General features: G+C 41.2%; 2 protein-coding genes across 13 annotated transcripts in view; both read right to left on the minus strand.

Annotated features, from left to right (window-relative positions):
- The window catches only part of SORBS1 (sorbin and SH3 domain containing 1), a 77,883-nt gene that overhangs the window by 37,885 nt on the left and 12,430 nt on the right, over nucleotides 1-27,568 (minus strand). For 8 of the 12 annotated variants that reach the window (XM_039391454.1, XM_039391452.1, XM_039391453.1 and 5 more), the window contains exons 5-16: nucleotides 25,469-25,588; nucleotides 23,930-23,956; nucleotides 23,643-23,758; nucleotides 19,751-20,122; nucleotides 16,742-16,889; nucleotides 11,762-11,791; nucleotides 7,982-8,157; nucleotides 7,138-7,201; nucleotides 5,926-6,000; nucleotides 5,523-5,585; nucleotides 1,059-1,106; nucleotides 815-944 (exon numbers count right to left, since the gene is read on the minus strand). In XM_039391454.1, coding sequence (XP_039247388.1) covers nucleotides 815-944; nucleotides 1,059-1,106; nucleotides 5,523-5,585; nucleotides 5,926-6,000; nucleotides 7,138-7,201; nucleotides 7,982-8,157; nucleotides 11,762-11,791; nucleotides 16,742-16,889; nucleotides 19,751-20,122; nucleotides 23,643-23,758; nucleotides 23,930-23,956; nucleotides 25,469-25,588 — 1,369 coding nt within the window. The remainder of the gene's footprint in view (nucleotides 1-814; nucleotides 945-1,058; nucleotides 1,107-5,522; nucleotides 5,586-5,925; nucleotides 6,001-7,137; nucleotides 7,202-7,981; nucleotides 8,158-11,761; nucleotides 11,792-16,741; nucleotides 16,890-19,750; nucleotides 20,123-23,642; nucleotides 23,759-23,929; nucleotides 23,957-25,468; nucleotides 25,589-27,568) is intronic. The other 4 variants (XM_039391456.1, XM_039391457.1, XM_039391458.1 and 1 more) reach the window with 3 other exon arrangements.
- On the minus strand, nucleotides 20,131-22,118 carry LOC120325365. Its single transcript, XM_039391469.1, has one exon. The coding sequence runs from the start codon at nucleotides 21,535-21,537 to the stop codon at nucleotides 20,584-20,586; it is 954 nt and encodes a 317-aa protein (XP_039247403.1). The 5' UTR covers nucleotides 21,538-22,118; the 3' UTR covers nucleotides 20,131-20,583.

Genomic DNA, 27,568 nt, shown 5'->3' on the forward strand with positions numbered 1-27,568 from the left:
ATTCCTGTGTCAGGAAGACATGTTGTATCAGTAAATTTTGTCTCCTGATCTGGTGACCTGAGATGCTCACTAAATCAGCAATCTCAAATTACAGCATTGCTCATTTGCAGCAAGGCAGCAAATGAAAAACATTAAGAGCCTGTGGAAGTTCATGAAAGAGTAAGGCACAGTTCAATAGCTGAGAAAATTCAACAGGACATAAAATATTCATTGCTCATTCTGCTTTCCCTTCACTTGGTAAGTGCATTCATTACTGTTACAGAAAGGTATAAAACACATGGTAATAAACAAAGCAAAAAAGTCATCCTGAAAGATCATAAATGACACTGCTAACTAGAACCTACTTCCAGTAAAGTTCATGTGAGTGGAACCTCTCAAAGATGAAAAATGTAACAAAGTTTTTATCAAGGTTCAATGTAGATCCAAATTTTGCTTCTCTGCAATTATGTCTACTTGCTTATATTCTGAAGTGACTTTATAGTATCACACTGAGCCAAGAGTTTCCACTGTACCTATGTGGTAGGCACTGTACAGGCATGACACCCAAGGAAACACTCCTCATCCAGGCAGGAGACTATGCAACAAACTGTGTGATATCTGATAAAAAAGACAGATGGAATGCAGGACTGGGCTATGATAATGAAGGAGTTCACTGCTGCCTAGTAGAAGACTTGGGGTAAAAACTATATATCCATTTTCCCAAAAAAGTTTAACTGCAGTAGTGGACTGAAAGCTTCCACTTTTGTCCCCTTCCCATTCACAGCTTTCAGATATTCTTCCAGTATGTATCCATATGTATCTCAGTTCAGGTCACCTTTCTGGGCTTGATTTCAGTGATGAAGTACGGTTTGGCAGTGGCAAAGTGGCAGACCTCTTTACAACCATCTCTGAATCAATATTGTCCATCTCACTCTTGGATCGGGGAACTGAAAGCTGGGTTCTGCCTGCATGATAAGTCAGAAATAGGAATATTGGTGAATTGGATAGGAGGCAAATAAATACATACTTTACATGCCCTTTCTGTTTGACAGATTAAACAAGACATGTGAATTACTTACTGTCCTCGGAATAGGAATAACGAGGAGAGTATGAATCAGAATCTTCATCTGAAAGACAAAAGCATTTTGCACGTGAGCTGAAAAAGCCCCAAAGAAGAAGGACCAAAAACCCTTTCATTTTCCCTACTAATACATTCACCATAATTTGAGTGATATGCCCAATACTTACCACGGGGAGAGGATCCTAAAAAATAAAATCCCAATGAGGTTTAAATTGCATTTAAATATAATTCCTAGATTAGATATAAATATTAACATACTACTTACACTAATACTTTTCTCCAGGCTCTCTAAGCACTTTAGAATCTAAACAATCTCTTTTTATCATAAAACTCCTGTACATCATGGGTTGTACACTTTATTAAAAGCTAAAATGAGATCCACTTTATTAAAAGCTGAAAGATAAATAGAGGATCTAAAAGTCACAGTATATGATTAAAATAACTTATTAGGTGCTAGACATAGGAATAGAGCTGAGGATTCCTGCTCCCAATTATATATGATAATTGCTGGGACACCTTTCTTGTATTAACTTGCATACCAAGTTGAAGCATAGTCACTGACTCAGATGATCTTCTAGGCACAGATGATGTTTCTGGCACAAAACATACACATAAACCTGGGCCAAGTGACAGTTCTTGTTCTGAAGAGCTTATAAAAGCAAAGAGGTATAGAATGTGTATAGAGATATTAACACAGCTCTAAAAGAGCTAGGAATGACATCAGTGTAACAGAGTGGTGTGGTCTGGCCCCCAAGCTGAACAACTTTCTCTTTTTGACAGTGACAGTGCTACACTGCATCAACACAGCAATGTCCTTTCCAGGACACAACTGCTACCTTGGGCCATGGAACCACACGATGCCTTATTCAAAGATAACATGGTACTGTAGTGCACAATGCAGATGTGCCCAAAAAGAAGGGAGGGTGGCCACATCACCACCTTCTACTCTACAGATGACGGTCAGAGAAGACTGACTTGATAAAAAACCTAGTGGTATCCTTCCACCATCTTAAACAGGCTTTGGAATGAATCCTCTGTGAATTGCAGGTAGTAGCAGGGGAGTTGCGATCAGTCCCGAAAATTGGACCCATAGGTCCCTTTCTCTGCAGATGAGGATTAAAACTTGCAGGGATGTGTGTATGAGAGACATGTACAGGACTTCCAAGGCAAAATGCATGAAAGTACAATGCAAGGACTACTCTACTCTCACTGGTGTAGCCTCACCTTGAGTACTGTGTGCGGTTTTGGGCACCACAATATAACAAAGACATTAAGCTATTAAGAGAATATCCAAAGGAAGGCAACAAAGATGGTAAAGGGCCTTGAGGGGAAGCCTTATGAGGAGTGGCTGAGGTCACTTGGCTTGTTCAGCCTGGAGAAGACCATACCTGAGGTCATAGACCTCATCGCAGTCTATTGCTTCCTCACAAGAGGAGGTGGAAAGGCAGGCACTGATCTCTTCACTCTGGTGACCAGTGACATAACCCAAGGGAATGGTCTGAAGTTGTGTCAGGGGAGGTTTAGGTAAGATACCAGAAAAAGGTTCTTCACCCAGAGGGTGGCTGGGCTCTGGAACAGGCTCCCCAGGGCAGTGTCCCAGCTCCAAGCCTGACAGAGCTCAATGCTCTCAGGCACACGGTGTGATTACTGGGCTGTACTGTGCAGGGATTAGAGTTGGACTGAATGATACTTGTGTGTCCCTTCCAACTCAGAATATTCTGTGATTCTGTGACTGTAAAGAGAGCTGTGAGCAAAAGTATTAGTAATATCCCTGCGAAGAAACCACTAGTGTGACAGAGATAAAAAGACAAAAAAAAAAAAAAATCGATGATGGTAGAATGAGGTAGATAAAAGAACATTCTAAGAAAGTGTTACGTGAATTTAGTGCTGTCAATCAACAGATTGAAACAATTTCCAAATTTTCTATCAAGGAGAATATCAATCAGCTGCTAAAGCCAATCTCATCTGCTGGAAAAACAATCTGGCTAACACAGCTGACCTGAAATTGCACTCAAGCTTTAATCAGGCCTTTCAGGAAGGCTCGGGGAAGTCTTAACTTTAGCCACTCTTCTTTAGTTCTCTTGGTGAATTAATCAGAAGGTTTAAGTTCCAAAAAGATAGTTACTGACTCTGGTGTGCTTATCATAACTTTCAGGCTTAAAAAATAGAAAAGGTCAATTTTCTGGCCAATTCCTGTATTTTAAATCTTAATGACAGAAAACAAATATTTATATTATACTGAATTGTTGACAAAATTGACTGGTATTCTTACATATAAGTTTGTTCTATTCAGATAGCAAAATACTTGGTAAATCAAAAAACTCTCAGTCCCTACCAATACAGATGAACAAATGTCTAATACTATCTTCACAACCATTCATTCACCTCTAATAATCCTACTTAGTGCTGGTGATCAATAAAAAATAATTTGATTTACTTACTTGAAGAGAAATGTCAATATTTATTGTAGCTCATCATTCAAACAAAAATACCATATAATAAAAAATTCACTTCAGATAATTGCTATTTTCCAATTTTTATTATTCTAATATCTAAAATAATAAGGAGAACAGGTATGTTTTGTCTCTGAGTATCTTATCAAGAAGAATGTTTACATTTCTTTCCTTTTGACAGCAAGAAATACTGAAACACAGAAATCTGGAACGACTTGATAACATTAAAAAGTAAATCAGAATTAAGCATTAAGACAACATCTCCTGTCTCTCAAAGCTTCATTCTATCTGTGGGACCCTCCTTAATGGAGCAGGGTATCAACAGTCTGTCATTTCAAAATCTGATTCCTTTAAAGAGAAGAGGCTGTTCCTTGCAGAACCTAGAGAATCTGCAGGGTTGGGTTTCTAGAGACTCTAAATATACTTTAGAGAGGAGCCCAAATCTTGATATTTCTAGGAGATCCTATGCATCAATCCAATCTGACTCTAATTGTATGAAATTGAGGCTCCCACCCACACTCCAAATAATCTACATCATCATATATTCCTTACCAAGGAAAGAATCCAAGCAAATATTAGAGAAATGTTTCTCAATGTATTGAGAATAAAAAATAGTGTTAGGTCCAATAAAGTTTCAACTACCTAAACAGCACATAACTTTCATATGCACATTTGTAAGTGCACAGGAGACATTTATGGGAAATCAGACTCTTAATATATTACCATAGTAGGTTTTGCAAACTATGTTAGTTCAGGCAAGTAAAATAAATGTTCAAACCTCATTATGAACAAGGACATTTTCTCTGTAAAACTCCTTTATCCATTAATAACTGAAACTGTTTCTCTCTCATCCATACCCACATACCATTCTGCTAATAGAAAATAACTTACACTGCATTATGATTTGCAAGGCAGGACTCTTCACCTAATAGGTTTCACCAAGAAATTATCAAGTATCTTAGACACCTGTATTACACTTTGTCCAGGTTCATTTTAACAGTGTAATGCACCTTACATCTCCTTGTCTTCTTTGAGCATCTCAGCTCATATTATATGCTTTCTTCTTACACAATCCCCACCAGATGTTTAATATGAACATTGAATGAAATGGTTGATTAACAGTCTCACCAGGGTTGGCTTGAGGCACAGGCTAAGTAGGCAAGTTCCTACATTGCAGGATCTAAAGTGTCACCAAAGCACCAAGTCAACAAGGCTGTCACCAACAACTTTCCCAATCAGGAAATGTTTGTACGCCCAATGTGTGCAGCAGATTCCATTGTTTCTCATATATAAGTGTTTTGCACAGTTACATGATTAACACTGCAGCAGATGCTATTTCCTCATCCCTGAAATACGACTGCAAAGGATTCTGATTTGAATATGAAGTTAAAAGGAATCTGCTGAGCACACGAGGAGATAAAGACAGTGTTATTTCAAGCTGCGAGATGTGCTGATGAGACCTTCAAACTCTGTCCTTGCCTAGATATGCCAAGTGCACCTAAGGCCAGCCCTGAACCTATGTTACCAAGTTATGTTTATTTTAAAAGACTGTACTGAGGGACCGATCCAAAAGCCACTGAAGCAAGCAGCCTTTTTACCAATAGGCTTCAGTGACATTCTGGATCTGGCCCTAACACTGTTAATATTAAAAACCAGAAGCAAATAGTTAGCGAAATTTATTGATCTGAAAGGAGGGGAGAGAAATCTCAGTTAAACATCTTTATATGTAAGTCAGCAATCTAGACATGTTAAATAATCACTGCACGCACAACTGATAAGCGCATAAAACCAAGCAAACCCCAAGTCTGTAGCATTAGTCAAATACCAGTTACAAAGCCAGAGGAGCACTGCAAAGCCAAAAGGGCATCATACAGTCAAGGCATCGCTTAGAGTGCAGCAAATCATTATGAGGCAGCACAACGCTCAGCAACTAGAAAAAACTCGGGGAAGAAAATAAATGGATAAGGCAGCATTTGTGCAGAAAAATATATATGGACCTTTATGATTACCTTCAGAGATAGGACTAGGAGTAGACGCAGGAAACTGGTATGTAGGAGAATAAGGATTGTCTTCTGCAGCAGAGAAAAGCAGTGGATTTTGAGACTATCCACAATGAAGTGGAGGTCCTGCTTCATCCCCCAATTTCCTATCACTATATGATTTTATTGCCTACTTTAATAACACTAGTGTAGTTGGCATCATACTTTAAAAAAAGATTAATGGATTAGCAAAGATTTAGTTATTTTATGCATCACGTAAGAAGATATACTGGGCATAACTGAATTTCCAGCCAGTGTAATGTAACACGTGGGTAACAGAAAGCTAGAACCTGAATCTAGTTACTATTAGGGTGCTATAGTACAGTTAACTCAAAGCACAAGACAACAGATACTCTGACTAAACTTCTGGTACCTTCAGTTTTTTGCTGGATTTCAGGAAGTTCAGGAAATATGTAGGTAGGGCAATAAGGGTTTTCTTCAGGAGTGTCTAAGGAGAGGAACATGATTTGCAAAAAAGAACAAAGAGGACAGATTTAAAGGGGGAAAAGGGCAAGACAAGAATCCATTCAAGCTGACTGCAGAACAGGCCCTCTCATGCTGATCTTCTAGCATGACACAACCTAGAATGCCTCTTTGCTCACTGCTGCCTTGCATGTCTGGGCCTTATGAGAGATCCTGAAAGCCAAGGGAACTGTACTCATTCTCCTCCATCTGAGCACGGGCTCTGGCTGAGCTGAAGAACCTCTGTTAGGAGCAGTAGGATTAGGAAACTGTTCAACTCCTCATTCCATTCAACATAACACAGCATTTAATTATGCATAAAGCTCATCATGACAGCACCTGCAGCACCAAATACAGCTCCAGTTTTGCATGCTCTACATTTTATTATATAAGCACAGATCTGAACTGCATCTGCCTGCACATCAGGCTGTTCAGAGGGCTCAGTTTGCAAATGCTATTGCAGCCATTTCTCACACAGAAGAAAAATCTGAATGTATCAGCAGTCGGGCACAGAAGTGCCCCAAGGTGGGAATCTCCTGAAGTGCACCACCACAAAGTTTGCAAGTTCTCACCACAATTCCAGGTTTTGAAAGGAAAAAGCGTAAGGTTTTGAAAAAGCAGAGTTCAGATTCTGAACTCATAAAAAAATCAATGGAAACCTTTCCATTAGTTTCAGTGAACTTCACATCACTTTGTAGTGAAGATACTAAAGCTTTACAGTGTAAAAAGTTTTCTCTTATGCACAGAGGAGTTTCAGGGATAACCTACTGTCCTTTAAAAGTGTGTGGGATGGGGTTGTCTGCTAAAACAGGAGTTCAGGGATCTATTTTCTACAATTATGGAATTATTATCATCTTTCTGGTCTCAAATAGTACACTTGATTTCATGAGGGCACTACAGTTCACGTTTCAGAACAACTCAGACCTTTCTTTGGACTTCACTGCTCTCTCACCTTTGACTTCAGAGATTTTAAATACATTAGTTGAGTTTTGTGGTGCAGAGCAAACACTAGTTAACATAAAATGCTTTTATTTAACATCCAGTACAATTTTTCACATGAATGAAACAAAATGTCATCAAGGTAGTCTATTAAAGTAAATAAAAACTATCTGTGCTACAGTACCTCTGTTTAGCTTGTGGATCTGTTTGAACATCGTCTTGTACCAGTCCTTCGATCTGTCTGTATTCTATTGGAAAAATAAAAATAAATCATCACAACAATGATTTCTACCAGCCTTTCAAAGTCATTACAAATATTCCAGAAATGAAAAAGGTTTATGCTCTGCTATGTGAAGGCTATATGATGTTAATACTCTGAAATATGAGTGATTTCCCTCAAGATACACAATCTCATACGTAACAAAGCTATAGGTTTCACTCAAGTTACTAATAAAGTACAAACTTTGCAGAGGCAGGTTGTAACTTCTATAGAACTGCAGATTGTGTGGAAGGTTTTGCATATTAATCTGATTTGACATCTAAAATTAGGCACCTTGCCTATTTTAGTTATACATACCAATTTCCTAAGTATTCAATGGACAGTTAGAAACATTTAGTGTTCAATTCACTCCACATAACAGTCGTAAGAACAGGTTAATAGTTTTTTTCATAATTTCCCCTGAACACTGAAAGAACCTAAAAATGTTGTACAGAAGAGATATCTGCCTTTAAGATGGCTAAAATGAGACAAAACTCTCCTTCAGCTGATAGCTGTGAAAGAAACAGAGGAGCAGAAGACAGTATTTTCAAATATTATGAGAAGAAATATTAATTTTTAATTTTCTTTCCCCCTGAGGCAGCTGAAACAGGTCATTGATAGCAAATGGAATCATTCATCATAAAATACATTGAAACTAGAATTCTATCTTCCCTTACATCTCTGCATCTTTAGTGAATTCCCTCGTCCTAAGGTAGGCAGAATCGAGCCCAAGTTTTATCCATCAACCGCATGCTCAGTGTTGTCTTACCCTCAGTGGAATCCCAATATCATCAACGGAGGTATCAGCCATGTGGTGAGGGCTCTTGATAGTGCTTCTCTTTTCCTCCATTGATCTCTTCTCACTTGGCACTGTCTCCTGAACCAGCTTGTCCCGTGTGAGTGCTGAATCAACTTTATCAGAAACTAATCTGTCTGGCACTGAATCTGGAAATGACAATGGGGGATTGTTATCTCATCCCAGCATTTCACCACATCACCATATTCTGCTCTTTTAAGGCAAAAATCCCAGCAAGTAGTTGATGAGACAGACTGTGTCACTGCTAACTGTGGTTAGAAGCTGGATTGAAGGAAATCTCCCAGGAAACTGTCTGATGCCAGTAAAAGCAGGCTTGCATCTCTCAGGTGGTTACTGTCACACATTTCACAACAGTCTCAGCTATCATATAAAACAAGGGAAAATTTTATTTTCAAGGAGTGTTTGAGAGTTGGGGTTTTGTGTCCCTTTGACTAATTAGCAACTCTTCAATCTCATTCTTCATCAAAAAGCACCAGCGATAAGTCTCCTGGACATCTTTATTCTGCTGGTGTTCTCAATCTAAAGGAGCATCCTATGTGGCAGTGGGGCACTACTTTTTAACAGCTTGCACTCACCTGCCTGACAATCCCTTTTGTTACAGTCAGTATATGATGTTTCAATTAATTTCTGTGCATGCATGCACACATATGACATATGATTGCACGTAAGTCTGCATAAAGATGGAGGGAAATAGTAACTAACTGCTTCAGACCACTTCCAAAACTGGAATTCGGACTTGCTTCCAAACTGGAATTCCTTGACGCAGTCCAACTGACACTCAGAGGTAGCAGCAGGCACCACCACTGGCCAAGGAATCTAGGGATTTCAGGTTACTCTGAAGCTCTACTATGCCCTGGAGAGCTGCAGCTCAGCAACTCTTAGGCTCAGTCAAGAATTTCTTCTATGTGGATTTCTTGAAGAGGAAATATCTGTAATTTTACAGTCTGTCTCATCAAGACTTTGCCAAATCCTATCATTTTTACGTCACTGCATGCATTGAAGAGAGAGAGAGATGTTTATTCACATGCACATCACCATACTGCCCAAAGCCATTAAATGTGCAGAAATCTGAAAGGGCCAGATATCAGAGGAAAGGCTCATGCATAGCAGTGCATTGATCTGTTGGTACCTTGAGCAAACACAATTCTGCCCCGTGCAATTCAGTACTGAAGGATTTGCATTTAAAAGGTTGGTTTGAAATTACCATCAACCTTTAAATTTTCCTCCTCTTTAAGATAAAAACAAAACAATATATGTTTATGTAAAATAGTAACGTTTATAAATGTTCAAAATGGGGCAAAGCATCTATTAAATCCTTGGTTGGCATTTTCATCCTTTTCCCCCTCCCTATGTGTACAGTCTTCTATGTCCCTGGTGTACAGAATTCTCCATTTTGTAGGACATATTTGGGACTCTTTACTCAGCCTCTAGGAATTGCACATGAAAAGAGCAACTGAAACTAGACCATTCTTCCATGACCTTGGGGACCAAAAGGAAGCAGGTTTTTGTATGGGGATGGGGAGAGGATGCAAACTTTAGGAAAGGTCACAACTTTTCTCCATTACTTATCATTGTCACTGCTGATGTGACTTCTGGTCTAGAAAAGTCATTATTTTCTGCAGACTAAAGAATTCAATGCCAGAGAAGGGCACAAAGTCCTTCTCTAACAGGACTGGTAAACATATGTTTTTTCTCTTTGATTCCCTAGCTCCCTGCACTGGAAAAATGGCTGGCTGTTTGCCAGGCAGACCTCATCTGAAACTATGATGATAATAGTCAAAATACCTAATACAGACATAAACAACAGGGAAAATGTATTACAATCTGATTTCCCAGTGCCACCACCATGATCTAAGCAAAATCTTTATTTTGATGATTTTGCAAACACAAAACCCACCAGATGGCTCATGCTGGCCTTCTGCCAAACATTTGATTCACATTTTTAATATTAAAACATGAAGGTCTGGGAGCTACCTAGAATGACAGCGAGGGCAAAAATCTACCAGCCCCTTAAATGTATTTTGAAGGAGTTTTCAAAAATAATTTTTGGAGTGCATTTAGAACTGGTTGAAGGAGCTGGACTGAAAACCCTGGAGACAGGAAAGGCCTACTTGACAGCACAAGTTGTGTTAGGGCAAGTCCTCCCTGTGTACCCTCCAGGTAAGTCCTTCCTAGGTTCATAGGACTCAACCACTAGAACCAACTTATCTGCCGGTCCTCAGTGTGCTGGTTCTCAGGCGTGCAACACCTGTTGCATGAGTCTTTGCAGACAGAGGAACAAAAGCAGACATCTTTCGTCAAAGATTTCCTACAATATCCTACAACTTGGAGAATAATGGCTAAATGTCACCCTAACTTACTTGCCATGGTGCTCCAATAATTTCGAGAGAGTTTACGAAGATATATACCAGGCTTGGAGGTATTTAAAGATCAGAGCCAAATCTGGTGCCTAATCGCCCAAATAACCAGATCGCACCAGTCAGCACACTCCACAGCACCTGAGCCACCCTTTTGCAACAGCAGCAGCAACATGTGGTGTTGCACAGCAAGAGAGTTTGACTGCTGTGACCAACAGGACATAAAACTCAGGGAAGAGGTGGCAGTCAGCAGCTTTGTGTGGTTGTCTGGTACACTGAGAGCAGATGCAGACCCAGCTGTACCACAAAGTACAATCCTCCAGATTGAGGATCTTTCAGGCTATAACAGACTGCTCTGTGGCTATCTGTAGTTCAGAAAACAAAGGAGGTCCTGATAATGCAGGGAAACATCTTGCAAAGGGTCAAACCAACAGGAAACCCCTGTTCTGACTTGCAGGCAAGCGTTAAACTCTCAGCCGAGTGGTGTCTGATGAGACAACAGCTACACCAAGGAAAGGAGCTGAGAGAAACCACTGTAAGCTGTTATGGAGCCTGTCACCTCAGAAGGGTAGCAGCACAGAGGAGGGACAGTCTGGGGGTGCAGCTGAAGGAACCTAGTGTATGAAGTCCAACCAGGTCAGCAACTGCCTCAGGGGCAGATTCTGTCCTAGTGGGACAGGCTTTGTTAGTCCAGGGCCCACATGGGAGAGTAGGAGCATGCAGTATTGGTTCTCTTGGGTTTCTACTGTGATAATTCAAGTGCTTAGGCACTCTCCAGGACTCTCTTCTCTCTAACCTCTCCATTTACCCCACCATGGTCACAACCAAAGAATGATAATACAGCATAATGCGCTGTTCCTATAACACCCACTGCAGACTGAGCTGCTTCTAGTTGGGGCGTGGAAAGGAAAAGATGACCATGAAAACGACTTGCTCATCTTTCAAGGAGAGACTCTCACACCTGCGCAGAGAGGGGTAGCAACACACATGCATACGTGTATACTACAAATTTGCCATATATTTCTTGACATCTGGCACAAATACTTCTGCTCTTGCAGTCCTGTAAACACTGATTTTTATTTATCTTCCTCTCCCCTCACCACGCATGAGACTAACTGTACTGGATGTGTAGAGAAACATGAGAATATGCCCCCAAGGGAATAAAACTAAAGGCTCAAAAGGCAGCCGCAAAAGTCAATCAAACCATTTGTAAATCTTTTGACTTAGGAGGGACAGATGAGTAATTTAGTGTTTTGGTATATTCCTTTGCAGTTCCGGGGCAGTGTGTTTGCTAAAGGTACTCCACAAGCTACCAGCAGCAGCTTTGCTCCAGCAGAGGCAGCCATTGGGGAGTAGCAGACCTTTCACATCATACCTGCCAGGCTACTAAGCCTTTTTTGCTGTTCTGTGGTAAAGGGAGAAACAAAACAAAAAGAAATACAGAACAAATGGGTGAGACATAAACAGCAAGTGCTCTGGTGCTGCATTTCTGACAGGCAAGAAATACGCTGTAGACAGAATGGCAGCAGCTGCTGGAGAGAATCTGTTTTCAAATACCCTGCCAAAGTGACAGCCTACTGTCCCTTCTCCACACAGCAGCCTCGTGGAATAATATAGATCTCATGATGCAGTGACCAATACATTTGCAAAGAGCACTTTTATTTAAATTTTCATTTTTTCGTAACATCAGAGAATGAAAATGTTGGACAGAAGATAATTTGAAAAACAGTAAAAATTCACGGAGTCAAATAACTTGACAACTAACTCTGTAACCATTACCATGAAGTACATTTTGAAATAATACTGCTGTAGCATTTCAAAGGGATATAGGAAAGGAACAAGTCATTGTTGGTGCTTGCTGAGTCTCATCCTATATCACTGAGCACAGATTCAGTGATTTGTGCACAGACACAACTTGAAGGTTTCGATTCTCAGAATGGTCCCCTAAGTTAGGGGCCTCTCATTAATGAGTTTCTAGACTGGGACATTTGTGGTATCTTTCAGCATGTTTGACCACCCTAAAGTTGATGCTTTCTAAAGAGATGCCCATTTGTCTGGCTCAAATCTCAGCTTGGAATAAAACCACGAATTCTTAGCACTCCACTCTGCTTTTTCTACTCCCTAGCAATCAATCATTTTATTTATTTTATTTATTAGTAAAAAGATTTCAAAACTTTAATATATTAAACACAACTGTTATATATTCAAGATAAACCATGCCATGCAATGCCTGCCCAGGAAATAACTGTGCTTTGGGGTGGCATGTAACACTTGCCAAGTAAGTCTGCAGCAGGTCACAATAGCAGGTCCAGCTATACAGTGTTTGTTAGCAGAACCCACACCTTCACTAGACATTTGTACTAAGTGGATCATCACAGCAAGGGAACTGAGATATTTATCCTCGGTGAAGATCCCTTCTCAATACCTATGAACTTCATTCTTTAACCCCAGCCTTCGGCCCTGCTAATCACTGATGGCAAGCTGCTCCTGTGCATTATGTTCATCTGAGAGCTGCCAAGGAAACAAACCCCGATGTGTGCTGGGTAGAAGGAAGGGTTAGCAATCTGAACCAAAGAGTAGGTGGGAACCCCCTGCTGCAGGGTTCACTGGTCTAAGCAGGCCATCAGCAAAAGGCTGCTGTATTATAAGAACACACAAGTGAGAAATGGCAGGATGCCCATCTCTGATTACTTGAGAGAAAAAATGCAAGTGAGAACAGTCTCAGCTACAGTCAACACCTTCACTGAGGAGAACTACGTTGACTCACTAAACTCTTCTGACAAGAACACGTGGTTAAAAAAAGTCAGTCCTATCTCTTTTCCACAGGGAGAAAATACCACGAATTAATACACTCCTCATGAAAAAAATACTTTTTATGCGAAGAGATTTTTTTTCACTTGTATCTCTGTGTAGGAAAGGGAACTGCTGATGGATAGAAGCAGAAGGAGCAGGAGGTGTCTGCTACTTCACTATCCCACCTGACCAGAGCCAGATTGTAGCCCAGGCACACACCAACTAACTGAGCCTTTCACCCTTGATCTTGTGTTCTGGGACTGTAAGCAAAAGCCAAAAACTTGTTGGCTTCTCAGAGAAAGGGTCAAGCAGAGGGATTAAACTGCTCACAACAGTGAAAGAATGATTACACATGCCTTCAGAGTTCCTCCAGAGGAGGGAGCACTGGAGGAGAGTAAGACTTGAAACCAGTAAAAAAGAGGGAAAATGAAATAAGTATTTGAGAACATGTTGAGTGCAAAATAAAAGTGTCAAAAAGAATATTTATCCAGACACCAAACAGATTTAAAGGGAAAAAATTCTTACCTTGGTGCTAGAAATGACCAAGAAGATCTGAAATGACTTATTTATAAGCATGAATTTTATTCACTTGATATTATTGAAATCCAGTAGAAAAAAATTCTCAGATCTGTCATCACAACTTACTGAGTAAGACCAAGCAGACAAGAAAGGATACAGTGTACTATCTGTGTTTCAAATTCCATTACCTGTTCCTAAGTCTCTGATAGCTCAAAGTCAAAGGATTTTACATACAGATTAACAAACTAGCAAATAAAGCACAAAATACTAAAAAGTAATAGTAATAAGTAGGTGATATCTGCTATAAGAGTCACTTCAGAGAATAAGAGAACTAGCTGCTTAAAAAACAATCAATAATCCACTGAGGAGAAAGAAAGCCACATTATCCATCTGGAAGACTAACTAAACTACTGGAAATCTCAGACTGCCAGCATTAAAACGACCTTGAAATTTCTAATTCAGAGGGTATTTCAGAGCACACAAGAGGAATTTATATTAAACATCATCTTGACAGGAAGGAATTATTTTCAGCACAAAACATAATTAACCATTAAGGGGAAGGTAAAACATAACCTAGTAACAATTTGTTATATGCCATGAGACCAAACTAATCTTGAATAGATAAGGTTCATAAAGGCGAAACTAAATATGAATCACGTCAGCCAGGACAGCAATTCAATAGATAACTAAGATCTGAGAACCACTTAAAAACGATAAGTTAGCAGGAAGAAATCTTAATGCTTATGCTGGCATAAAGCCTAGATAGGAATGGAAGCATAAGGAACTGTAGGAAATCCTTAACACAAAAAGAAGGAAAACTAGGGAAATGTACACCTATAAGTAGGTACAAAATGAAAGAAAATTAAAATGTAAGTAAAAGCATTAACAGAATGTCTCAGACTCAAAAATGGAGTTTGAGGTACATGAAGAATAAACAGAAATCCAGCAATGATCTTGTTCTTTTACCAAATAGGCAGTGTGGAACTTTTAATAAGAGGGTAGAAAAGACGACAGATCTGATTACTATTTCCATTCTGCACTTGAAAAAAAAGAAGGGAAAAAAAAAGTATGATGTCCTACTGCCAGATGAAGAAATATTTTCCACTTCAACAGTAACTAAGGACTCTGCTAAATGACAAAAACTGAGGTCAGATGAAAATCAGCACATTGATATAAACCGAAGTTAAGAATTTTAGAGCAGTTTTCTGCTCTAAAGAGAGCAGCTATGGAGATTGCAGCTCACTGGACCATTCACATTCAAACTCAGTATGTCTTGGAATGCAAAGGAAACTCCACAGGACAAGGAAGAAAGCAAATGTTGTGACAATCTTTGAAAAACATTAGTTTGATGGCTGGGACATCTGTCAAGTCGACATAAATATTAATATTTTGTATGAGATTTTCTAATAAATACACAGTATGACACACAATGTCAGTCAATACAACTGTATGACTTAAATGCCTTGTCAAACCAGTTCAATATGGTTCTTGGAACTTACAAGTTTGACTAATACAGATTGAAAAATGGGCATTAGAATTATATACTTCACAGACCCGATCAATTTGCTCATCAGGCCATGATCTATATCACACAAAAACATGATGAGAGAAGGCTCTTCAATCTATCAGGATACAGTATCATGACTACTAATGGTCAAAAGCAATATTCAGACAGGACAAATTGTTAACTGTGAAGGTAATTAGCAAACAGAACAATTTCACATCAGCTCTCTCAGAGCCAGTGTGTGTGTATCATCATGTTATATAAATTTCTCTCTCATGCTCCTAAAGTCTAAATGCCCCAAATTTAATGAAAAAAAAAAAGTACCAAAAGCATATCCCACCCCAAGAAAGTCAACAAAAACGCTATCAGATATAAAAAGGTAGCCTCAAATAAGGTTTTCTCCTCTTGAAGCAGTTGAGGAATCCAGGCACCCTCATTCAGAAACACATAAGTAAAGCTACTTCAGATGCTAGCAAAAAAGGAAGAGATAACCCACTCATTACCCCTATAAGAGGCTGGGCTACAGTGAGGACACTATCTTGAGGATCAAAGACTGAAAACTGTTTTAAAAGGGCACTGAAAATACCCCATGAGGGATTGCAAAGGAGCTGTAATTAGAATGACTACAGTATGAGAAGTGCAGGCCTTGACCCTATTTTCTGATTTTATTTTTTTCTTTGCAAAAGGTAAGCCACAGCACTGTAGATTCCTGGAGTTTCCCAAGTCCACTAAAAATCAAGGCAAACTGGACTGCATCTGTGTGGCCTGCTATAAACTACTGTCTTTAGTGATGCACAATGAACTGGGAGGCTGGGGTAATGCCAGCCACCAGGAGAACTAGAAAGGACAAGCAAAGTTTCCCTCTAATGTCAGAGGTAAAGAGATGGAACTATTCACTCAGATAGAGCTGCTATAAGAAAGGCGTTGACTGCTGAGCATGGGAGTTCTCAAACAAGGTTGTTTTGCTCATATGCAAATCCAGAGCTCAAGGACTAGTGCAGTATGAGTTTGAGTTGACCCAGTTATGGGTAGAGGAACAAATTGCCCAGTTCAAACCTGTGGGACAGCAGATTATTTACTATTGGGCAAATTTTGCTACAAATTCAGAGGTCAAATCTCTCCCACAGTAACAGAAAATATAGCTGTATCACCTTTTCAAGTGAGGGAGAAACTACTCCAAGCTACCTTGTTTCTACAGACAGATATACAGGAGCATACACCCCTTTTCCACCATAACAAGATACCTGTTACCCTGCAATAGCTTATTCATTTGTCCATAGCCCAGTTAAATCCCCCCCCCAGACATTTCAGAGAGCTTCTGATCCACAGGTTTTAATTACAAAAAGTAGGCATTGTCACACACCTCTAACCTCTTACTTGCCTGTTGTATGTTCCAGTCACTACAACTTTTTTCAGGTAGCTTTGTTAGTTCGTAGTAGTCTGGACCTAATTGTCCACAGCACACACATTCTCCAGTTCCTTGTAGCATAGCAGGTTGCTCAGTTTGAGCTACAACTATCTATATGCAAGTCTCCTTACCTCGATTATGCTGCAAGAGGACAATAGTGGGATTGACGATTGTGGTAGAAGGATAGGCAGAGGCAGATTTGCTGATTGAAGTGATGGAGGTTGGATAGTCAGTGCCAGTGCCAGGCTGGGGCACTTCATTTAGCACAGGACTTGGGTCCTGAAAAGAAGAGCAACACATCATTAGTAACATGCAGAAGGCTGCTACACTGGGAAAATCTGGGGAAAATCCCAACATTTTAAGCTGAAAGAGAAGCATAATCACAGCAAATTTTAGTATAAAAAGCATAAGCACGAGTGTTACCCTGCTCCTTGTACATACCCTGCTTGTTGTTAATGGAATTAGTTTGCTAAGGCGGTACTATAATTATTTGGTGTTGGGTTTCACAACTCCAACTCCAAAAGAGGGCACTAAATTCATCTAGCAGACTCTTTGGAGCAAACACTAGGTGACAGAAATGAGCAAATCTGGTTGGGGGAGAAAATGCAGACATCTTTCCCCTGATACATACACACACAAATATTTTTGTTCCAAAAGTATTCCTTTCATAGCAAGTCAGACATGCAAAACTCATGCAGTTCTGGAGTAAAACATTATTACTGCAGATGGTTTGGTAAGGAAAGTCTGAGAAGTTAGCATCATCACTCAGGAGACAGCGTGATACCTACCTGATTAAAAAAATGACATAACAAAGCCCCAAAACTGATAGAGGGTAAAAGGTAGGACTCTAGCAAGGGAGATACTTAACATGGCTTTGCTGCTGGAGCACAGATAGCAATCTGTTCTTGCTCTCCTAAAGCATCCAGCTCCATTATTTGCTTATTTCAAACCCACCTCTGATATCACCACAGCTCTCACTATTCTGTAGAAATACAGGCTGTGTCAGCAGGGAGACTTTGAAAGCTAGCTCATCTTTGAAAAACCTCAGTCCAGGGATACTGGGCTTTGAGTGGTGGTAAGGGGAAAAAATAAAGAAGGGATGATGACTAAGACCGTGTGTGTGCCAGTTTAGACTGAGATTGTTCAAAGCTTCTTAAGGAATTTGGACAAACAATTACTGTTAATGGGGAATGAGCATCCAAACAAAGAGAGTATGGAACAGTGGACCAAATTCCTGCACTCCTGCTGCTCCACTGTCAGAATGAAATGCTGCAAGCCACTGATCTGTAAAATCAGCTGAGCATTCAACGGTACCTTCATCACTATTAAAAAAAACCCTGAATATGCACAGAATATTGCTCCAGAAAAATCCCTACTTCTGGCTTTTCTGGCCAAGTGCAACTGCAACTCAGTGCCCTTCATACCCACCAGCATCAGAGGAAAGGACTTACAGCATCAAGCAGGGGGCTGAACAGGGGCCAGAGTGAGGTCTGGCACCAGAGCTCAGACATAAATCATAGTGAGAATTGGCCATACTCAGAACAAGAATCTACAGTCTCTCCAACCTAGAGGGGAAATGGGGAAAAACAATCTTGTTCTGTCAGATGAAGGTGATCTTGGTCCAAGCAGCATCTGGTCAGGCCACAGACATTTCATGGGGACAGAAAAGAATCAGTGTTCTTCAGAAATACGTGTTCCCAAGAGAAAGACCCAGCCCCATTTTGCTGACTGTGATAATATTCCAAACTGTGCAATTAGGAAAAAGGAGCAAGAGGCGGGGAGAAGTATGAGAATTGGGTTTGAGCTTCACTTTGATAACTAAAATACAAAAAGGAATCCCTCAAAGCAAAGGGATGCTGGCTCAGGATAGGCTCAGGAGCCTCAAAAAAGTCACCAGAGTGGGTGAACAAAGACCATTTATATCATTGTGGAAAACAGCTCTGTGACCACATGCATGAATTGAGCATGTCCAAAAATTTTTCAAAACTCTCATCTCAAGAAAGTCAGATACAACAAAATTTCCAGTACTCCTCTACGATTTGGATGCCTCCTGATTTTTTTCTGGAGCCTGCAGATAGGGTCCATTTAAAAAACAAACAAACAAAACCCCCCAATCAAAAATGAAACACCAAACCCAAACTGATTACTCTCTGCAATAAAACCACCACTGATTTTAACAAAAGTAGAAAGGTCAATGCTGAGAACTTTTGAAAATATCCTCAGTTGATTTTTTCTTTCCCCCCTTCCACATGCCTGTTTGCTAGATCCCTACAGAGCCAGAGGGCAGACCAACCATCATGAGAGAATGGGATTTCTGCTGAACTTCTTCCTTGTCCTTACAAGCAAGCATATTAAAAAAAAAAAAGGTGGTTTTAAGACTTCCAGTGCAAGAAAGGTTGTGTACTTTTTGCCTCCTCTGCAACTTTAACTGAGAGCTACTTTTCCTCCTTGTCCCTGAGGACTTTTTAAAATAGTTGAGGTGCTGAAAGCGGAACAAAACCTAACTCAAGAAGAACACAGTAAATTCCAACTGTTGTGGACTGAATTCTTCAAAATTTTCAAAGACAAGCAATTCCAAAAAGAAGAGCACCTACATGCTTGGAAGACACTTAGCTCAGTAACTCATAACTTGTAGGTCATTGGATACTGGCAGCAATCTTACACTGATTTCATCAGGGATTTCTGTAGACACCATATGGTCTTGTGGCTCCAAGTGGAACAGAAAGCCAGTCCTAACCTTTAACTGGTCTGCTGTTGCTGCTTTAAATGTTATTCAAACACAATTAAGGATGCTATTAAAAGAGCCTGAAGAGATCGGTTAGTTGCAGCTATTCAGTTTATACAGAATCCATCATTCTGAGCAAATCCTGTGAAGATTCTCATGGTGTGCTTCACCTGGCAGAACGGGCACAAAGGGAGCCAGTCAAATGTTGCAAGAAGTCAATAGAAAGTTCAAAGCTGCACAAGGCAGGCAAAACGCATGCACTAGCACAGGACGCAAACAAGGTTTCAGTTGTCATGCTGCTGGTAGGGAGTGAGTCATCGCTTCTCTCTCAAGTTTAGTATTGCAAGGAGAAAGTAATTTTAATCTGGGAATACAAATTTAGGAAAAGGGCGAGGAGGGTACTTGGCAAGCTTACTGTATGTGAGATGACTCCAGTGATTTCAGGCTTCAAGCCCCTGTGCAAAGCCCCCGTGACTGGAGGGACAAGTGAAGGTGGTGATGAGAAGAATGGCAGTTTCGGGTAAACAGAGGGTAATGTGCCAGATGTGGAAGGTGCTTGGTTATGGTGGGAGCCCCTCTGGAGATGTGGGGGAATGAAATCGTCTAAAGTTGGAAAAGTCAGGGGTGAGCCAGGAGAAACAATCTCAGGGAATGCGGAGCCTTGCCCAAAAGGAACCAGAGGCGGTGGTGGAGTGCTGGAGCTGCTTTCTTGTTGTCTGTCTGGATTAACCTGGAGGAGGGGGACTACTATAACTCCAGGCTGAGCTGTGGTGGTGGCAGTGGCATCCTGTAGGAAACAAGGTGTTGTTATGCAACGGGGGAGGATTGATACTTTAGTTGAATGCAGCCATATAGTGTCATGCAAGGAATGTACCCAAAATGATACAAAGCCCCACCAGATTTTCTTTCCTTAGGGAGACATTCAGGCTTGCAGCCCTGGCCCCTATGAACATATGTTTTTCCACAAAAATCTTCATTCCCCTCACCACCCTTCTCCCATTCTGTGTAGAAAACCACAGAACAGGTCTGCATTCACTATCACTTGAGAAGCACTAGCCATCCCCATACAGAGTTTGCTTCTTTTACACCTTCCTAAAATAGAAAGATCCTCACCAGCCCAACCCAACTCCCTACAAACACCACACACACACAAACACACAGATCAACGTCGAAGGGGCACGCATGGGGTGTTAAATATTATCGAGTAGAAGATCGCAAGACTCAGGCAGCACAAGAAGTGCTCAGAAATTAGGTAGGAGGGGAATAAAGCATTAAGGGAACATTGTAATGAATTAAAGAACTGTTCACACGGCTGAAAGAAAACAAGGTTATGGAGAAAACATGTACCATGCTGCGTCCCATTGCCTTGTATGGTGGCTGTCGCTGCTGAGTAAGGTAAGGCTCTTTTCTCATCCTGTCCTCTGTGGCAGTTGTGCTCTGGGGCTCTAGCACTCTGTCCCTCACAGCTTGCAGAGCTGGCGACTGAGTCCGGGAGGGTTGGCTCGCACCATAACTAACTGCGTCTTTGCTGAGGACAATGTAAAAGGATGGCCTGGGAGGAATAGGAGGAGGAGGAGCAGCAGGAAGAGACTTTTCAGTGTCTGTTACAGAGGAAACAATGTTGGTGGCTGGTGCCTGAGTGAGCTCAGCGCCCAAACTGGTGCTGGCTGCTGGGTCATGTGTGGTGCCAGCGGAATTTTGAGATGCGGCTGAGCAAGTGCTGTTAGATAAACAAGCTACATATAGTTTGCTGACCTTTTTATCCGCCTTCGTCTCATGACTGGAATTCATTCCAGCCTTACTACTGGGATCTGCCCTGTCAGGGTTGTGTTGTATAGATGATGCACCCGACGAGGAACGACTTTCCAAGAGTGGCTGCCCAGCATGCACCTCGTCTTTGGGGCCTGAAGAGGGAGAATGCCCTGCTGGCAAGCCTTGCTTCCCACTGGGGATGGCCCCATAGGGGGTAGGTGATGACAAATAACACCGTGCACTGGCGTTTGGTGATGCACGCTGCGTATAAGGCTTGGGTGCATTCAGGTACACGCAGTCCATGATGGGCACTGGCAACAGGTTGGTCGCTTTAGTGTCAGTGCGGGGACGCCATGCAAAGCTTTCCTCTTTGGGAAGAGGAGGACGGGGAGGAGCAAGGGCCTGCCGAGGCAGAATCAAGGAGGTAGAAAAGGAGAAAGGAAGCATCATCAAATGAAAGGAAAAAGGAAGGAAAAAAAATTAAATTCTAAGAATGAATTTGATCATTAGACTTGGGTTAAGCAGGTTTTAATACAGCAAGAATAAAAAGCAAATACAGTATCTGGAAGGCCAGTGCAGAACTCACTCAGATCATCTCACGCATTCTCTCTTTCTTAGCACAGCTCACTGCAGCACACAAACTTTACCCAGCTCTCAAGTCTCTGCCTACATGTTTCTCTCTCTGGGCAAAATAAATCTCAATACTGTATTGTTTTAACAGACCTGCACAGCAACACCCACCATGCCCCTGGGAAAGCCCAAGTCAAGATTTAACATCATGGCTAACTAAACTCAGGCTCATGCTTGTATAACTAAATACTTCCCAGCACTGCGGACGTTTGAATCGCAAAGCCAAATTCAGAGCTCTAGGCCATGTCTGCATGTTAAGTGCACTGCTGAAAAATGAACGTTGTGAAGTTTCACCAGTGCTAATGAAAGCAGACATCATGTGAATACTGTAGCCTACAGTATTCACTGAGACTGGATGTGGCACTTAGTGCCATGGTCTAGTAACCACGGTGGTAGTGGATCAAGGGTTGGACTTGATAATCTCAGAGGTCCTTTCCAACCCAGCTGACTCTATTCTATTCTATGATTCTATTCTACCACAGCTGGCTAAGTAAAAAGTCAGCATTTCTTCCTTCTAAAGCCTAGCTCTTCAATTCTCTTCAGCATTTTTCCATCCTGAAAATGCTTTTGGGAACACCGGAACAATTAAAGTTTCTCGAGGAACTGAGTTCATCAGAATTTGCCTCCAGAATCAAGATCACCAACAGAGAAATCCTGTTGCTAGTAAATAATAAGAAAAGCTTTACTGGTTTTGGTACTTAGCAACACATAGCTTGCTAACTCCAAATTGCCTGCTGACTGCAATTCCAATTACAATGATTTTTTTTTCTGAGAAAAAAACTGAGAATGGAGATGCCTTAACAGTTTGCAACATTCAAATCTGAAAAGCAACATCCCTTAAAATTCATCAACATATGACAAGTTGTGGCCAGCAACTATTCTTGTTACATGAATATAGATGTAGAAAAGTTTCATAACATTACAGCTGCTGTCCCAAAATCTACTGTCCTCACACTGCCCCTCTGCCCCTCCCCACCTTCCCTGATGCATAAAGAAGTAGAGAAGAGGGTTGCTAAGTGCTCTTCTGAAGGGTTTCTGCCTCTTAACAGGCTCATTATTTTTGGAATTTCTTCCATTTCAGCTTAGTTTGAACAGCAGTTCTTGAGACTTCTGTAACAAGTACTATGTGTACGAGTGCTCCCTCTGTTCAACAAAATCAGGAAGGGACTACAGGAGAGCTGTATGTATTGAGCAGAAATGGGTCTCTCTTTAGGGTGCTGCTCCTTCCCACACCTTCATTCGGGCTGTACCTTCTTCCACTTTCACTTACGATTTCAGGAACAGTGTCTGGTCTGTAGCATTGCTTTAGGACCCTGATGATGGGAGCAGTCACGCTGATAGGGGGACAAGGCTTTAAAGGGACTCTGTTTCACACAAGAATGCAGTCTCTAATGAAAGGTTTCTTTGCAGGCTTTCAGACTGCTTCTGTGCAGACTGAGCATCCAAAAGAAAAAGCATGAACTTACACTTCTCTTAACAGATTGACTTCAACAATTTACCGTCAGGTAGAAATAACCTTTCCCTTGTTGGCTTGTATCAGTTACAGTGTTAAAACTGAAAGACATTCTCAATATATTATTTTTGATGTAGGGTGCAACTCTGATTTCAGCCTGCAGCAACCTCTAGGAAATAAAACCAACATAAAATACAAAATAGTTACAGATGACTACTTCACCTTTTTTCTTTTGAACAAGCGTTGTCTTCCTCCTTCATCCACCAAGGAAACACTATGGTGCGCCTGAATACATGAGCTCCACAACACTTTGCTGACGTAAGGGTTGCCCCCATTTTAAAGGTACAAAAAGCTGAGGCATAGCAACTTACCCATCTGCAGCCAAGTCTGGAGTTCAGCCCAGGACTCCTGACCATGAATCCAGCGCTTGAACCCAGATGATCACCCTCAGGGTCACAGAAGAAAGGCTTACCTGCGGTTTGCTATCTGAAGAAAGGTTTGGACGCACACTCCTATAACCCTTGGCAGCCAGAGAAGATGGTTGGGAATCCCCATTGGCATCAGTGTTAGACGACGACCTCCAATCATCTATGACGGGAAAGAAAACTCAGATCACAGAAGATTCCTTCCAGCTACAGGATAAGTGAAAGGAGGGGACTCTTTTCTTCCTTTTTTTTTTTCCATTTGTTTTTCCCAGGCAACAAGAAATAATTCCAATAATGCAGCAGAAGTAACAGCATAAGCAGACAATGTTTGTACCTGTTTCCGAGTTTTCTGGCTCCAGACCTAAGCATTTCACAGAAAGGAGGGACAGAGGAGGTGGGGGTGGAGGATAGGCAGAGAGGGAAAGAAAGAGGAAAAAAATAAACCATTACATTTACAGAAAACATGTACCAATTGCAGTTAAGAGTCAAGCTACTTCATTTCACACATAAAATGCTTTCTGACAGGGCAGCCTAATTACCATAGAGACCGTCCCTAAACATGATGCCCTCCTTGTTTCTGACCTTTGTAAACACAAGGCAATTCATTCAGAGTAATGAAGAAACAATTGTTCACTGACATTCTTATTTCAGAGACAAAAAGGCAGCCCAGCTTGCTACTTTTTAAAGCTGCAGCTTGACATCCGGACACCGCGAATTACTGGAAACGTGTGGACCCTGTATTCAGCCATGATACAGATTATGAAGACATATATATCCTTATCAACATCACTATATATGATTAATTGAGATAAAGGACTGCCAACAAATAGATCAGGTTTGCAGGCTAAGTGCATGAGGGGAGTTATAAGATACGATGTCACTTTACAACGCAGTCCCTGCAGCTACATGCAGCAGTCTCATCACATATTTACCCACCTCCCACTGGGCTCCTCCCTACCCCTCATTTTGCTGTTTAAGTTATATGCAAAAAGCTTTTCCAGCTCCAAAGTACATTTCATAAAGCGATTCAGAGAGTAAGCAAAGGAAGTATTAACGAGCTGATTTCCATAGTAATGGGCTCATTGCCATTCAAGCTGTTGGAAATTTATGAAGCCATCAACAGAAAGGAGAGAGGCAACAGTGGGGGGTATGAGTGAAGAAACAGAGAATGGCAAGCATAAAAAGGGGGTAGGGTCACGGGTGGGGCAGAATGGGAGAAGACAGAGCAGAAATCTGCACATTGGGGCTGGAATTAATGGAATTGCCCTTTCACCAACAATACAGTCAGAAACGATGTATGCTTTGCTTTCAAGAGCAAGTTTTACCCCCTCCCCCTTAACGGCATCTTGCCTTTGGGAGTTCATCCTCTCTGCCAGACCAACGACACTGGCCAGGTTTGTTATGCTTTGCCTGTCTCCTAAAATTAAGTAATTACACTTCTGCTATTGAAAGATGGCAGAGCTCTGTGGCGACGCTGTCTGTCTGGGACGCTATCCCCGCTCCCCTGACAACCCAACTGAAAGCTGTGGGGGCAGTAGCACCACTCAGCTTCTTTCTGTTCCACCTCACGCCTGGGATAAAAGGAGGTGACACGGGCCAGCCAGACGAAAAAAATAATAAAAAAAAGAGAACTGAGAGATTCTGGCAGTCATGACAAACTTAAGCCAATGACTGAGTGGTCATGAAACCTGCACTAGGAAAAAAACCACAAGTCAGTCTTCCTCTACTGGTCTGGGTCTTGCAAGAGGTTTCCAACTATGCTACAGAATTTTAGGCTCTAAACTATATCTAAATAGTCACCCCAAGAGCCTGGACTGACCTGTCTTGAGGTTACTGTAAGTAACATATTCCAGTTAACCTTCCACCCACTTACTTGCAGGTTGCTCAACATCCTGAGGACATGGCGAAGCGATATTCCGATTCCCTTCATAGGCTGGAGTTGCCCGGAGGGTTACAGCTCCTTTTCCACTGCAGACTTTAGTGGGATCCGTTTCTACAGGAAATGCACATGCATAGAGGAGACACACAGAAAGGGATGATACAAAGCTATTAGGAGCCATCAGAGTTCTAGAGTAATTTTAGCATGGCTGCCTCCAAGTGAATCAATCTAGTAATGTTTGTGCAGATGAACATTAGCTCTGTATTTAAAGCATTGAGAAATCAAAGCAGTTTCATATTCATGTAATTGATGAATGTAGCATTAAGTTCTGAGTTGGAGCAACAGAGCTAAGAAAGGAGGAAAAAAGGATGAATGTTTGAACCAGATGTCACAGGTCCATTGGCTTTATTTGTTCTGCTTTGCATGGAGATACTGTGCTAGCAAGGACAGTCTACCATTACACCTGTGGCTCCTCTATAGGGGATGTCCCAGTGGTATAATGCAATATGATTTTTGTGCTGAAGCTTAAAACTGCCTTTTGTGGAGGACTGAAAGAGAAAAAAAAACTTATGACCACTGAAAGACAAAATCTTGTAGCTATGCTGAATATGATCTAAAGGCAGGGCACTGCAAGCCACCTCCTTGCTATCTCCTCATTTCATGGCAGTGTTTCATCTTCTGACACAGGAACCCAACTCTCAAAACCTAGAAGGAGATTTAACATATACCTGTTCAGATCAACCAGCGAACGAGATACCAGATCATACCAGTGTCCTTGCTGAGGCACAGTTCAGCACAGTTTCTGTGCAGGCTTACCTTTGTGCATTTCAGTCCATGGATTTGGGTTTTCTCCTCCTGTCATCCTATTAAGTAATAACAAACCAGTGCTTCAAGGTTATCTTTCTCCCCCCTACTTAAAATCTTTCTGGGAAGTTGTTTCCTTTCAGATACCTACAGGAAAAAATAAGCCTAAAGAAACTCTCACTTCTCTAAGCTACTTCCAGAGAAAAACACATCAGCTCCTCTTCTCATGCACTCTTAGTAATCTAGCAGCTGCCATCAGACTTCACTTTGACCTACCTACCTAGAGATACCTACTGTGATGCTGCACAGGGAGCATGAAGAGGTACTGAGCACATGTTGCATTACACAAGTGATAACACAATGATTTTTATTTTTATGAGGTAAGGATCATGCTACCTCTGCATGGGGAGGGATGCAGCTCCTCTCCAGACCCATATTTAGGACTCCAGAAAGGATGGAGTAAGTAAGAAATCAGAGGATACTTTACTACAATTCAGCCTCTAGTTAACTTAGGCAGCATTGATGCAGCCTCTGTAAGGGGAAAGACTATCCACACAGACATATCAAAATCCTTAAATATGACACATTTGCACTCACACCACACACCTGATCACAACCTAAGATCACCCTTCTGCTTTGTGAAATAGAAGTTGACTTCAACTCATTTTCACATGATTCAGAAAGGGTCAGGATTCTTTTTGCCCAAGGGTGCAGTTCTGGCTATCACTTCCATCTGCACTGCAAAACATGCAGCCCAAGGACTCTACAGACTCACTTTCAAATCACAGGACAAAGGTTTAAGTTCCAAGACTCCAGTTTTAAGAGTGCTGGAACTCTAAGGTATGGACACACTGTTGGGAGTCGCTGGGCCTAATTCAGACATCCACAAAGAGTGCAAAGTAGCTGTTCTGCTACCCTATGCCTATATTCCCTTCACAGGCACTGGAGAGAAACGGAAACACTGAGAGTTCAACATGTCATATATGTCTAAATACCTTCTTCATCATATTGGAGCAGAATCAAATTTGGGAATCCATGTTTTTTTTTTTATTTTTCATACAACATATTAAACCTGTATACTGAACCAAAAGAATAAGAGTCAGAAAAAAATGCGCTGAACTAAAAAAAAAAAATGTTTTGAAAATAAAATCTTGCCAGACTATTTCATCTTGGGAGATGAAGACAAATACCTAAGATGTTGAATTCCCTCACAATTTAAGTGAAATGACAGGAAACAGAAATCTGAATATCTCAGCATAGAAATCCAGCAAATGGTAATAAACAGGACAT

The sequence above is a fragment of the Pipra filicauda genome, unplaced genomic scaffold, assembly GCF_003945595.2.
Source record: "Pipra filicauda isolate LSUMZ 115617 unplaced genomic scaffold, ASM394559v2 scaffold96_size2947999_pilon, whole genome shotgun sequence".
Classification (NCBI taxonomy): Eukaryota; Metazoa; Chordata; class Aves; order Passeriformes; family Pipridae; genus Pipra; species Pipra filicauda.